This window comes from Heloderma suspectum, chromosome 11 (assembly GCF_057233095.1).
Source record: "Heloderma suspectum isolate Gila_16-S chromosome 11, 16-S_ref, whole genome shotgun sequence".
Lineage (NCBI taxonomy): Eukaryota > Metazoa > Chordata > Lepidosauria > Squamata > Helodermatidae > Heloderma > Heloderma suspectum.
Window position 1 is genome coordinate 26,658,858 of NC_139468.1, and position 15,092 is coordinate 26,673,949.

The 15,092-nt window shown below is 45.8% G+C and overlaps 1 protein-coding gene across 10 annotated transcripts in view; it reads left to right on the forward strand.

The window, feature by feature from the left end:
- Positions 1 to 1,182: 1,182 nt before the first annotated feature.
- Positions 1,183 to 15,092, forward strand: part of MTHFS (methenyltetrahydrofolate synthetase) — a 51,664-nt gene continuing 37,754 nt past the window's right edge. For 6 of the 10 annotated variants that reach the window (XM_084817281.1, XM_084817276.1, XM_084817275.1 and 3 more), the window contains exon 1: positions 1,183 to 1,496. In XM_084817281.1, coding sequence (XP_084673407.1) covers positions 1,350 to 1,496 — 147 coding nt within the window. In that variant the 5' untranslated portion in view covers positions 1,183 to 1,349. Of the gene's footprint in view, positions 2,086 to 3,222; positions 3,299 to 15,092 lie in introns of all 10 variants that reach the window. The other 4 variants (XM_084817284.1, XM_084817283.1, XM_084817278.1 and 1 more) reach the window with 4 other exon arrangements.

The following is a 15,092-nucleotide window of genomic DNA, read 5'->3' on the forward strand; positions in this document are numbered from 1 at the left end:
AATCAGGAAACAATAGTCTCATGGTTCTAGACATATGATTTGGCTATGCTCCAAGGGATATTTGATGGCATGTGTGTATGCACAGAGTAGTTTCCTAATTCAGATGACATCAGCATCTTTGAACTGAATTAAAAATGAGGATGGATCTAGTTACCAACTTCAGCCTTGCCACCTCTTGGCACATGAGAAGCAAACCCATATTTCCAAAGGCCATCTTGGCTCTGGAATCCCTTACCACTAGGGCAACCATGTTTAATCAATTAATCTGAGCATTCCACTACTTCTCAAATGTTTCGCGGTGGAGCCCACTAATCCAATAACCAAAAGATCTACGAGTAGATCCTGATCTATCTTCTGCCTGCCCCAGGGCTAGTGTGTTCCGGACTAAAAGCAGGGAGACCCAGGTTCAAATCCCATCAACCATAAAGCTCACTGGGTGACCTTGCTTGTGCCAGCCTGTCTCTCAGCCTGACCTATCCCATAGTGTTGTGAGGGTAAAAGGAGGGGAAGAGAACCGTGTGAATTCCTTAAAGGAAGGGCAGGATAATTAATATAATAAATGCATGAAGAAATGTAGTCAGGCAACACTCCCTTATCTGACAGATACGTTTTTAAAAATGGTTGTATTCTCCAAGGCCTTTCCCCAAGCTATTATCATTAAAGCCAGTCTCCCCCTGCCCCTTCCTTTTCTGTCTGCTGTTTACTGCTGCTCGTTTGACTGGAAATCATCTAATGTTTCAACTTATGTTTTGTATTGGTTGCAAGTGTTGTATGTAAGCCTTTGTGGACATTTCTTTACTTGAAAAGACGAAATGGAATGTTCTTTTGGGTGCCAGGCAGACCATAGCTGAACGTAGGGCTTGTTTGATCAGTTCTGCTGAATTTTATGAGCAGAAACTTTTTTTTTTTTGCTGTTTTGTCTATTTGACTGTTTTTATTTATTGTCATTACATTTGTGTGTGTGTGTGTGGAGGGGGGGGGGCGTTTTATTACTCTATCGTCAGCCGCCCTGGAAGCTTTCCTGAAGGGCGGCATACAAAACATTTCCAATTTATACAGAAGATATAGACGAATGAAACGAAATGAATAAATGATAAAATTGTCCTTGGACTTCGGGGCTGAGGGGAGAGTCACGCTTTGCTTTGGCGCCTCTCCAAGCGAGGAGGGGCAGCTGTGCCTCCCCTCTTTCCCAGCGCCGAGGCAACCGAGGGGCAAATCCGCAGCCCGCTCAGGACGACAGCCCGCTTGGGCTTCTGTCCCCACCCGCCTCACTCCATTCCCGTCGCGAACCGGAGTCAAGGCGTCTCCTCAGGGAGGAGGAGGCGGTGGTTCCGGTGCTCGCCGTGCGCATGGAGAGCCAAGGGGAGGGCGCAGCTCGAGGGGACATGGCGGCCCTGCACGCTGCCAAGCGAGCCCTGCGCGCGGAGCTGAAGCGCCGCCTGAGAGCCCTGAGCGAGGCCGAGAAGCTGCGCCAGTCGCGCCTGCTGGGCGGAAAGGTGGGTGGCCGAGCGGCTGGCGGACTCCAAGGGCGCCTCAGTGTTCCTGTGGCGCTCGCCTCCGCTTTCTCGTTCTCTGTCAGCAGCAGCAGCAATAGTCGCCCTCGTGCGCTACGACCCGGCTTAGAATTCCCCCTCCAAGGGCGGCTGGGTTCCTTCCTCCAGACTCCCGCTGAAGCCTGAAGTCCAGGGCTCCCTCCCGGCCCTGGGCCAAGGCCAGCTGCAAACAAAACTCCCCGCGCGTCGCCGCGCGGGCGGGACTCTCCGGCGCGCCAGAGAACCGAAGCTCGTGCGCTCTGGCGCGCGCGTATGTGTCCGTCAACTCGCGCTCTCCCCTCCCCAGGGAGAGTCCGCCCCCCGAGAGTGTCCCCCGTCGCGGCCCTCCTCCTCCTCCTCCTCCTCCTCCTGCGGAACGAGCGCGCGTCTGGTGAGGTAAGGGAATGTCCGGAATACGGAAGTGGCGGGCGCGCGGCTCCTCGGAAGTGAGGTCAAGGAGGCATCGTCCCCCGGGCACGCCGGTGCGACCGCTGACTTACAGCTCAGTCTTACTCATGTCCGCTAAGAAGAGTTCAGTGGGGTTTCCTCCCAGGTAAATGGGAACACGGCTGTAGCCTTACTCTTAAAAAGGGATGGGAGTGGGGGGGGGGGAGACTGAGGCTGAAGGTTCCTTGCAGGATCATAGATTCTGTCCTGGCAGCGTTCCCATCTGTCTCTCTCTCTCTCCCTTCACAACAGCAGGGAAATTAGCTACCTCTACTCAGTACTTCTTGGGAATGAACTCTGCGTATGCTCAGAGGCCACCTCCTCTTTATTAGCACACGGCCAGTTCCAGGGCTGAGCACAAAACATAAAGTTTTGAGCATGGATGACGAGGGAACATCATTGGCACTCCCTTGAATGCTCTCTATTTCTTATTTGTAGTGTCAGTTCATAACTTCACTTTCCCCTCCACCTCCCAGAGATGTAGACTTCCTTCTCTTTCCATAGTAAGTAAAACAAGTGGAAGTATCCCGGGCATGGACTGTGTTATTTTTGTGGTCTGTACAGCACCGGCATTAAAATGTATGTTTAGCTGTCGTTTATGATAGCGGATGCATTTAAACAGAAGCATTCATCTCCAAAACATGGTCTTTGTTAAAACAAACACACATCCCCCCCCCACCCCCATGTTTCAAGGTACAACATGAAAACATCAGTTCCCAGGATGTGGGTTCTCTCCAATCTCTGTTGTACAGTGCTATTGCTAGGTTGATGTTGGAGTATTAGCCACACTTTGGTTCTGCCTGACCTAGAACGCTTATTCACATTGTTTGATCCTGTGTATGTTTACTTAGCAGGCAGTCCCACTGAGTTCAGTGGGGCTTATTTCCGAGTAAGGGGGCACACAGTGCATAGCTAAACTATGGAATTCCCTACCAGAAGATGTAGTGTTAGCCACCAACCTGGATGGCTTTAACAGGCTGCTAGACAAATCTATGGAAGATAAGGCTATCAGGGGCTACTAATCACGATGATTATATGTTACTTCCAGTAAGTGGCAATATATACCTCTGAATACTAGTTGCTGGGGAAGACGGACAGGAGTGTGCTTTTTTTCTCGCATTCTGCTTGTGGGGTGATGTGTGGGTGCTTGTGATAGGCATCTTGTTGGCTTCTGTGGAAACACAATACTGGACTAGATAGGCCTTTGGTCTGATCCTGCACATCTCTTCTTGTGTTCTTTCAGAATTCACTGCCACAATATGTGGTGATGGCGCCTGCTCGCACAGATGGCTATAAGGGGCTTAGACAAATTTATGGAGGTGGGTAGGTTTAACTGGTGCTATTAGCCACGATAGCGAAACCAAGCCTCCATGTTCAAGGAGTGTATGCCACTCACTATCCAGTGTCTGGGGCAAACAACACTATCACCTTCATGGGTTGTCACCTTCATGACCTACTTGTGAGATTCCCGGAAGCAGCTGGCGGGCCAGTGTAGAAAACAGGATGCTAGATAAGACGGATGGACTATTTGCTCTGATCCAGCAGGGCTGCTGTTAACGTTCTTAGGCTTGCAACCTTGAGTGGGCACACCCTTTCACAGGCAAATTAGGTCATTGGACTTGGGTAACTTCCCTTGTCACAGCACCAGCCCAAACCCCAAACCTGCTCCAAAGTAGGTATTTAGGGCCAAAATAGACAGTATTTAAATATGCGACTAGCAACTACATCTTTTTCCCCTTCCATTTTTATTCTAGAGTAGGTGCAGGGGCTTGATTGGGGGAATGGGGGGTAGAGGAGCTTTTAAGATCTGGATTGGGGCTCCTGTAAAAATGAAGAGAAGACATAGCTGCTACATGCACATTTAAAATAACATCTCTTTTGCCCCTAACTTAAGCATAGGGATAGGTTCCAAAAAAGCGCTGTAGAATACAGTGAGAAAGGATCAGTACGTCATAAGGAATTTTTACTATGCATCATCATAATTCCCTCTTATTTCTGAAGTTCATAGATGAGTACTGTTGTCTATGTAGCCAAGTTGCCACCACCCACACTTATGACGCACGGTTTATTGTAATACAAAAAAAATCTGATGGGGGAAACCCTAAAGTGGGGGATAACCCCAGACTGAGCATGCTCAGCGGCCATGGAATGCTAAATGACTGGGGTGGGGAGATGGAAAACTGGGGGGAAAGGGGGAACGGAATGGAGTGATTGGAATCTTGAACTGCAGCACTCGAGACAGCAACATTTTGATCCTTCTAATAGCAAACTTGGTGGTCTTCTGCCTATCAGCTGGGCAGTGAAATGAGGCCACCCAGAGACAAAGTAGGAGTTTTTGCATACTTGGGATTCCCCATGTGTGCAGACAAAGATTAGTTCTGTTTGTGTGTGTCTACAAATAGTCTGGTGAGGACCGCACATGCTTTTTGTCCTTCAGAAGTCACACAGCGTTGGTGTCAGTTGGAGAAAACAAAAAGAACAAAAAAAGTGTATGGTATCCTAGAGGGGGATTAGAGTAGGGGATACATGGCATGAGGTGCATATCCCCTGACCCTAAATCCTCCCCCTTAAACAGTTCAGAATGCTATAGGATTAAGGTAAAAGGTATTTGGGTGGGTGTATTAATTATTATCAGGAGGGGGGAATGTTCCTTAACCTAATTCATCATCTTTCCAGTGACTCTTTCAACTGCAAATAGGTCAGGGCCCCTAAAAAGGAATCATAGAAGAAAGGGTGAAATTATTGCTGGGGAGGTGCAGTAGCATTATCTGACCCAAATTCCCCACCCACAATGTTCTAAAAAACAACAGCGACCCACCCCCACACAGTCCCTGCTCAGGGTTGGGGCTAGAAAATTCCTGCTCACAGAGCCCCAGACTTCAGTTGTCAGAACTCAGCAGCCTTGCGCTAAAGCAAGAGGGGATTTTTCAGACATTGAAGCAGTCTCCCCTATGATTCCTTATGGGCCACTGACATGTAAGAACATGATTTGAATAATTATGTCCTCCAACAAAGTAAAACCACTTTTTAAACATCCCTCTTTCTTGTACATCGTATCAGCTGTAGTTGTGGACAGTATCACAATCTTTTTATGTGCAATGGTTATACTGAGGTTCTGCTTAAGAGTAAGTGTCAGCAATTCATTCTTGACTTGTCTGTACAGAGATTTGATTCCGGTGCCATGTTTGCTTAGATCATAAAGTTTTGTTGTTATGTAAACACTGCCGCCACATGGAGATGTGGATCACCTGGTTTCCTGGGGTTGGTGGAGTACAAGGGTGGGCATCTCGTGGCCCTCCAGATATTTTGGCCTACAACTCATATTATCCCTCACCATTGGCTAGGCTGGCTAGGGCTGATGGGAGTTGTAGGCCAAAACATCTAGAGGGCCACAGGTTGCCCATCCCTGGTATAGTAAATCAGAAAGAGGTGCAAGAAAGAGCATAATTTCCTGGATCTCAGAGGTACATGGCAAGCAGATCCACCTATCATTCTTTGCACACTGGAATAGGGACATGCTGCTGCTCCTTCTCCCTTTCCAACAACTTGCCTTTTTCATTGTCATTCATACTTTATTATGTGTTTTCTGTCAGGTTTCTGTGAATGGGTTTTCTCTCAGTGCAGGTTGCCCTGAGGCAGTACCTGGCCAGCCTCTTAGACTTGACCAAAGAAGGTTGATAGCCAAAGGCAATGAAGGTTAGGTGATGGTTAGAAGAGATGACCCATCTGGATTCCATTCCCCCAGCCAGATTCCCCCCACACACACAGACACACTTTAGCTAGGTCTGTGTGTGTGTCTGTGAAAAGAACAATAGACTGCACTTTGGGGGCAAAGGCACAGAAACATTTTATTTATTTAAAACATTTGTATCCTGCCTTATATTATTAAGATCACAAGGTGGCATATAGATAAAATCAATTTAAGCAGTATAAAACAATAAATAATTGATAATTTAGCTCAATAAATAATTGAGCTAAAAACTATTAAACCATTAAACAAGCTAATAACAATTAAAATCTAAAACAATAAAATAGTTAAAATAGTGTGCTACTTTAGGGAATGCATTTAGCCCTCAAAGGCTTTGGTAAAAAGCCATGTTTTTACTTGACACCGAAATGAAACCAATGTATGCACCAATCGGGCCTCCAAGGGGAGGGCATTCCACAACCAGGGTGCCATAGCAGAGAAGACCCTCTCCCATGTTCCACCATAGTGTATGTCTCGCACTGGTGGAATGCAGAGGAGGGCCCCTCCAACAGATCTCAGTCCTTGGGCAGGCATACAGTTAAGTGAAAAAGAAAATACACCCTCTTTGAGTTCTATGGTTTTATGTATCAGGACATAATAAAAATCATCTGGTCTTTAGCAGATGTAATCTTAAAATTAGTTAAAATTAGTTTAATCTTAAAATTAGGTAAATACAACCTCAGATGAACAACAACACATGACCAAAATGGAGAAGCCATGTGTGAAAAACTAAGTACACCCTTACTACTTCCATAGGTATGAAGAGGCTAAGTAGCAGCCAGGTGCTGCTAATCAAATTGATCATTAGCAAGTGTGACCACCTCTATAAAAGCTGAAGTCCCAGGAGTTTGCTGGTCTCGAGCATTCAGGTGTGTGTTAACACAATGCCAAAGAGTAAAGACATCAGCAATGATCTTAGAGAAGCAAGTGTTGCTGCCCATCAATCTGGGAAGGGTTATAAGGCCTTTTCCAAACAATTTAAAGTCCATCATTGTACAGTGAGGAAGATTATTCACAAGTGGAAAACATTCAAGTTGCCAATCTTCCCAGGAGTGGACATCCCAGCAAATTCACCCCAAGGGCAGACCGTGCAATGCTCAGATAAATTGAAAAACATCCAAGAGTTACATCTCAGACTCTACAGGCCTCAGTTAGCATGTTAAATGTTAAAGTTCATGACAGTACAATTGGAAAAAGACTAAACAATTATGGTTTGTTTGGAAGGGTCGCCAGGAGAAAGCCTCTTCTCTCTAAAAAGAACATGGCAGCACGGCTTAGGTTTGCAAAGTTGCATTTGAACAAATCACAAGACTTCTGGAACAATGTCCTTTGGACAGACGAGACCAAAGTGGAGATGTTTGGCCATAATGCACTGCACCACATTTGGCGAAAACCAAACACAGCGTATCAGCACAAACATCTCATACCAACTGTCAAGCGTGGTGGTGGAGGGGTGATGATTTGGGCTTGTTTTGCAGCCACAGGACCTGGGCACCTTGCAGTCATTGAGTCGACCATGATCTCCTCTGTATACCAAAGTATTTTACAGTCAAATGTGAGGCTATCTGTCCTACAGTTAAAGCTTGGCTGAAATTGGGTCATGTGACAGGACAATGATCCCAAGCACACCAGCAAATCTACAACAGAATGGCTGAAAAAGAAAAGAATCAAGACGTTGCAATGGCCCAGTCAAAGTCCAGACCTCAACCCGATTGAAATGCTGTGGTGGGACCTTAAGAAAGCTGTGCATAAACAAATGCCCGCAAGCCTCAATGAACTGAAGCAATGTTGTAAAGAAGAGTGGACCAAAATTCCTCCACAACAAAAACGATTACTTCAAGTTATTGCTGCTAAAGGTGGTTCTACAAGCTATTGAATCATAAGGTGTACTTAGTTTTTCACTCATGGCTTCTCTAATTTGGCTTTATTTCTGTAAAATAAATAATGACACGGTGTAATATGTCATGTGTTGTTGTTCATCTGAGGTTGCATTTTCCTAATTTTAAGACCTGCTAAGGACCAGATGATTTTAATTATGTAAACCATAGAACTCAAAGGGGTGTACTTTCTTTTTCACATGACTGTATATAGGGAGAGGCTCTGCCTTAAATATCAAGGTCCCAAGCCACTTAGTGCTTTAAATGTCATCACCAGAACCTTGAATTGTGACTGGAAGCGTATTGGCAGCCAGCACAATTCCTTTAAAACTGGTGTTATATTATCTTTATGAGATGTTCTGGTCAACAGTCTAGCTGCTGCTGCATTTTGCACTAGCTGCAACTTCCAAGTTGTCTTTAAGGGCAGCCCCACGGAAAGTGCATTGCAGTAGTCTAACTGGGAAGTTACCAGTGCTTGTATTACTGCAGCTAGGTTATTCCTGTCCAAGAAAGGCCATAGCTGGTGGATCAGCTGAAGCCGGCCCCAAGTATTCCGAGCCACGGAGTTGCAACATGGAGTTGCTGAGTTCGGGCTCTGTAAGCTTAGCAATATGTTAGGGTGCTTGCTGTCTTTCTCTGGAGACCCGATGTGAGAGCAGTGGACTTTGGCCATTGGAGTGTTTAAGCCAGCCTTCTCCAACCTGGTACTCTCCAGATGTCCTGGAATGCAACTCCCATTATCCCCAGTCAGCATGGCTAATGGCTATGCTGGCTGGGAATGACAACATTGTAGTCCAACACATCTGAAGGGCACCAGGTCCTGGGGTGAAGCTGCTTAAGCTGTGTACCTCCCCCTATGCTCATTCTGTGTCTTTGTAAACAGATGCAAATGATACAAAACACCAATAAGCCTTCAGTGATTTGCAGGTGAAAGGAGGGTTGGGGGGAATAAAGAGACGACATGGGCCACATTTATTAAAATTGATCAGATCTGCAAAGGGAAACTTAAGTGGGCAACTTCTCAAAGCCAGTGACTACCTGGCATTCTATCAGGCAAGACATTTGATGCCTGTAGTATGGGGTCCTTAATCACCACACTACTGGCTGCCCAATTCTTGGGAGGGGAGGCCTTCCCTTGTCACCCCTGCCCCCTCGAGCCACAAAACTTTGACTGGGTGAGGAGAGTTGGCCTCAAAGTTAATCCTTATCTTCCAACAGGGGCCACAAAACAAAACCCTGAGCTGGAAGCCTTGAGCCTTACCAGTCACCAGAAACGGTGCCTCTGAATGCTGACCAACCCCATTCCCCACCCAAGCTGCCTGCATGTACCTGCCTATTTAGAAAATGTGACCAAATCATCTAAGTATTTAAATCAGACCCAAACAACCTGAATTCAACTCCCAACTCAACTTAAGTAGGCAAAAAAGGTGAAGTAGGCGAAATGACACATAGAATCATAGAATAGTAGGGTTGGAAGGGGCCTGTAAGACCATCGAGTCCAACTCCCTACTCAGTGCAGGAATCCAAGTCAAAGCATCCCTGACAGGTGGCTGTCCAGCTTAGCCTTGAATGCCTCCAGCATGGGAGAGCCCACCACCTCCCTAGGTAACTGGTTCCATTGTCGTATTGCTCTAACAGGAAGTTTTTCCTGACGTTCAGCCGGAATCTAGCGTCCTGTAACTTGAGCCCATTATTCCGTGTCCTGCACTCTGGGATGATTGAGAAGAGATCCTGTCCTTCCTCTCTGTGGCACCCTTTCAAGTACTTGAAGAGTACTTAGGTAGCAGCCTAGGTCAAATGGTGAGCCCCTCCCTGGTGGTGCCACCCTCAAACGCCAATGGTGTTTGCCTGTCTCTGCCCTCCCCCCCCCCACAAAATTCTGCAGCCAAGCAAGCTGGATACAGGTGAAGGAACTTCCTTCCCAAGGGAACCAAACCCGGGTAAGCGCTGCACCCGTGGAGCCTCTCACTGCTCAGAGAAGCGGGGTGAGCAGGATAGTGTTTTGCGTCCTTCGTCCCTACCAATCAAGGGGCAGGGAGAATGATTGAGAAAAAGCCACCTGAAGGTACTCAATGCATCTGACTGCTGAAGCTAAGTAGGTTTGGGCCTGGTCAGTGCCTGGATGGGAGGCCACTGGGAACCCCAATGCCTGCTGCCATGATTGTCGAAGGACAGGCTATAAAGATGCTAAGCAATATAAAAAGTAAATGAAAATAAACCCTAGAATGGGGAGCAGGTTTACAGCACTTTGATATCCACCATACCCAGCCAAAGCCCAGCGTGGGCTGGGATCATCCATGGCTAACTACTTCTGTTTCCTTTTAATATTATGCTTCCCTGTAGCCCCATCTGCTGCCATTATTCTCCCAGCAGCTGATGCTTATGTTGCCAGGCTTCTTCCTGGTCCTAAGACTTGCTGTTGTGTATCTACCACTCCAGCTCAGCTGGGCTCTCTACTACACAGACAATTTGGGTGACTTTTTTTTTAAAATGCATGTGGGCTTAAGGTTGTAGTTCAGTTCCAGAGAGGCACAATCTAGAGCAGGACTGGGGAGAAAGTAGATCTCCAGATGTTTTGGCCTTCAACCCCCAGCATTCCTGACCATTGGCCATGCTGGCAGGGGCTTCTGCATGTTGTAGTTCAAAACCTCCAGAGGGCACCAGGTTGCCTGTCCCAGCCTTAAAAGAAGTTACCTGGTTCTGGATTGACTGACATCAGTGGCCCAGTATGTATTGGGCCTCGGGATGTTCAGATTGGGTAAAATCTGTCTGTGTTTTGCAGGCTGTCAGGCACTTTTCATTCTGTCATCTGCCCGTCAACAGAATTTCATGTTTTTTTAGTTTCTCAATTTGCACAAATTCACATATGCAAAAATGTGTAAATTCTCACAAAATGTGCAAATCCCATAATGTGCATTTTCACGCATTAGCCCATGGGGGAAATGTGCATTTTGGGAGTATTATTTAAATGTTTGTGTATTTTTCTACGATGACAATTTGCGCAAAATTCCTGAAGGTCTGAAAAACAGTCTGCAAGTCCGCCAAATCCTCCTGACAGAAGAAAAACTGGTCCACTGAAGAATCTGTGGGTTGGATCCATAAAAATCTGAACTCATTTGGTTCTGTCGCGGATTTCTCCGACATCCCTAGTTAGGCCCAATGTAAACATGACTCAGGTTGTGCAACCCCACCCTCCCTAAAAAAACAAAACAAAAACCCTTTACCTACGCAGGGTTCCACATGGCCAACATCATGTTTAAATCAGGCCGTGGATCAATGGTGTGCTAACAATACACGTCTAGGCAGTGATGGGCAAATCACTCTCTTTCCAGTCCACGTCACTTTCACATGTGGTTTGCTAACCAATCTGTTCCACTCCGTTGCCACATCCGCCTGCAATATATATATATCCCCAGAAAATTTGCATTTACATATGTATTTAAATGCATGTTTCTAAACTTGTTTTCTATCAAAACACACATTTCCCAAACATCTGGAGATCTACCTTCTGCCCACCCTTGCTCTAGAGCAACCTTCCCCAACCAGGTGTCCTCCAGATGTGGTAGACTACAATTCCCATCACCCCCAGCCAGCATTGGGGAAGGCTACTGTAGAGAGTACATTTATTGACACCACTGTGCCCAACTCCTGTTGTCTCAGTGTAGTTATTCCTAAGCTGTGGTTGCTGTTGTTGGCTTCTGAAGCTGGCAGGAGCAGAACTCCCAACACTTATGGGAGGAAGGGGGCTCTACTGGATCCTGTGGGAGTTGGCTCCTTCACCTCCATAAGCACAGGGGTGGGGGATGCTTGACCCTCTATATGTTGTTGAACTACAGCTCCCACCACCCCCAACCATTGCCATGCTGACTGGGGATAATGGGAGTTGGAGTCAACACTATCTGGAGTGCCACGGGTACCCCATCTCTGATCTAGAATTTCAGCATTCTAAAATGCAGCAAGTTCATGCATTTATTTATTTGTTAAATTTCTATCCCGCCTCTCCTCCAAGGAGTCCATGGAGCCATACATGATCCCCCACCTCCTCCTCCTCCTCCTCCTCTCCATTTTATCCTCACAACAGCCTTTTGAGGTGGGTCAGGCTGAGAGTCAGTGACTGGCCCAAAGACACCCAGGGAGCTTCATGGCTGAGTGGGGATTAGAACCAGGATCTCCTGAGTCCTAATCCCACACTCTAACCACTACACCACACTGGCTTGCCAGTCAGTATAGAAATATATAAGTGAGATGTGTGCGTGTTTGTAACAGATGTGGAAAGACAGATGAAAATGTGTTGGAACAGTATCCATGCACTGAAATGTTGGGAAACTGAAAGGAGATGGAGGAGAGAATCGTTCTTTTGAATGCTGTTGTCTAAATACTTAGTTTGAAATTGGAATAGCTGTGTACTGGTTTGACCTCTCCACTGGTGTTTAATTAGTCACTGGATGGCTTTACTTGCTTTACATTGGCTTCAGTGATTGAAATCCTGCTGGTTTGCATGCTCTGATTCTGCAGTAATAGCCATTTGCTGATCCAGAACGGCAAGAGTATTTCTTTTTTGAAAACTTTGGTACAGTTTTCAGTATGATTCACAGTTGCTGCATGGTTATGGAAGTTTTCCACTGTATGTGTCTTCCACCCTTACATAAGAGCTTTGTATCTCCTGGGAGTAGTGGCAAAGAAGGTTTCTCTGTATCAAAGTACATTTAATATAAGTACAAATCTATTCAAAAATACATTTTAAAAATGTTCACTGCCTGGTATTGAAGCTCTGTGTGGAAGGAAGGTTTGGGTGGCAAGCAAGGAGCTCAAAATACTAGACCAGTTTAAAATTGGCAGTGGCCCTGTGCAGAAGTAATTCTGGCTTCCTCCATTCTAAGCCATGGCTTTCAAATCAGGAGAAAGCCTCAGGAGCTTACACTCCCTCCCTCTTTGGAGTGATTTCCTGTGTCCCCTTTCTGAAGTTAGCCATGACAGGATATTACCTGTCCTGATGCAAAGTATGGAGCCCTTCTAAACCAGAGACTATAATCATGAATTGAAGTCTATTTGTAACCATGATTATCAGGAGCTTTTGTACACGAGGCATTTATTGTGTATTCGTGATTCCTTACAGTTGTTTACAGGCTCTTTAGATGATATTGTGACCCTGCAGTTTCACTTCTGTTTTCTAAGAGCACTTTCCCAGTTCTTTCTAGAGCAGAGAAAATGCAGTAGTATTTCTGAAAGTGAAAGAAAAGGTATTTTCCTACTTGTGTAATTGCGATATTCCGCTATAGCACATTGCCACCTAGAGGTTATGTTGCAGAAAAGCAGGATAGGAAAAGGTCTTTGTGTAGCGCTCAGATCGCAACGCTGCCACAAAACCGAAAGTAGATAAAGTGATCTATGCAGGCAATGTAAAACCATGATTATAGGGAAGAGGAAATTTCTCGGGAGAGGGTGAGGAGGAGGAGGGAGTGCATATTCATAAGGCTGGCTCTGAATTTTTCAAGCTTTGCTTTGCAGCGAGCTAGAATTACAACTCCAGTAGGCTCAAGTAGTAGGTTTTCAACCTTGGATGTTGAAATGACCTGGAGAATGGCCTGAAGATGCCTGAAGTTAAGATGATCTGCATACCTGCCTGGGAAACCAACCGGGAAAGAAATACTCCCCTGCTTTCAGGTCCTTGAAATAAGGGCAGGATGTAGATGTCAATAATAAAATAAGGTATTGATAAGTCTTCAGTGGCACCTTGCAAATAAATGTTCTGTAATATTCATTTATTAATTGTAATATAATTATATCCCACTTTTTCCAACTTGTAATGAATTATGAGCCAGTCAAAGCAAGCTAAGCCAGGGAAACAATGCTGTATTTTTTAGCAACCAGCCATCATACAATTAAGGGCCGCGGTGGCTTAGTGGTTAAGACACTGAACTGCAGACCGGAAGGTCAGCAGGACAGCAGTTCGAGACCCAAGTGCCGCGTGACGGAGTGAGCTCCCGTCTTCAGTCCCAGCTCCTGCCAACCTAGCGGTTCAAAAGCAAGAAATTGCAAATAGATAAATAGGTACTGCTTCGGTGGGGAAGGTAACAGCGTTCCATGCATCTCGGTGTTCAGTCATGCCGGCCACATGACCACGGAAGCGTCTTCGGACGGTTCTGGCTCTTCGGCTTAGAAATGGAGATGCGCACCACACCCTAGAGTCGGACACGACTGGTTGGGGACACCTTTACCTTTTACCTTTTTTCATCATACAATTTCAGTTAAAAGAATTCCTCTAACTCCAGAGTGGGTAGACCTCAAGCTAATGATCTACTTTGTTTTGTTTTTCTTTTTCTTTTTCCTAGAACCCCAAGATCTATATTTCTGAGCCATATAGCAGCTCAGAAGAGAAATGGGCAGTGAATTAAGGAACAGGACACTTTTGAGTGCATTTCAGTTTAGGGATTTGTTTTCAGTTCCATAATTGAGCTCACAGTTCTTCTACATAAAATATCCATTCCTGGTTTTGCCCAAAGCTTCTTTTCAGCAACCTAATTTAAAGTGCTTTTGTTAAAAAAATTGGGAGTCAAAAATCCTTGGTGATCTACTGGAAATCATCAAGAGATCTCCCATAGAACCTTATCTACCTTCTGTCCACCCCTGCAATTTCATATTGAGCATTAATCCAGAGCAGGGGTCCCCAACCTTTTTGGACCCATGGGCACATTTGGGAATTTGAGGAACAGCTGTGGGCACCATCACAAAATGGCTCCCTTGGAGGATGTGGATAGTCACATAATGGCTGCCCTGGGGGCCTGGCTAGTCAAAAATGAGCTGAAGAGGTGGTTGGGGGCGGGGAGTAGTGAGTTTAGAGGCTGGGAGGGAAGGTGAAAGAGGAAGGAAGGCAAAGGGTAGAGAAAGAGCAAGGCTAGAGACTAAGAGGGGGAGAAACAGTGAGCTAGAGATGGTGGTGGGGACAGAAATAGCAAGGCTAGAAAGGGAGAGAGAGGACTACCGTAACATTTTCCAGTTATTTATTTATTTATTTGAAGGGGTGTGTGGAGTGGAGAGCTTTGTGGCCACTGCATTGGGGACCCCTGATCATACACACTAACGCTACACCCCCCCGAAAAAAAAACTCTCCACAGAGTTCTGGAAAAAAGTAAAATAAAATGAACATAATGGATTAGTTTAGTTCACGGTTGTTTCAGTTACATCCAGTGCAGAGGGGAAATCCAAGCTAAATATTCCCACAAGTACATCCTTACTTAGGTCTGTTAAATTTTGAGCTCTTTTTCAAAGCTTCTTACAATGATTTTTGCTGTTCTGAATGTGACATACCTACTTGGATGATGATGATAGTAGGAACCTCTGCCTTCAGTCCTGCTACTTTAAGAAAAATCTTCAAATAATAGAAATGTTAACAGAGTATCTAAGTGCTCAGCGGAAGAGCGCAAGCTTTGTGTGCAGAAGTCCCGGGTTCAATCCCAGTCACCTCCAACTAAAACGGTCTGATAGCAC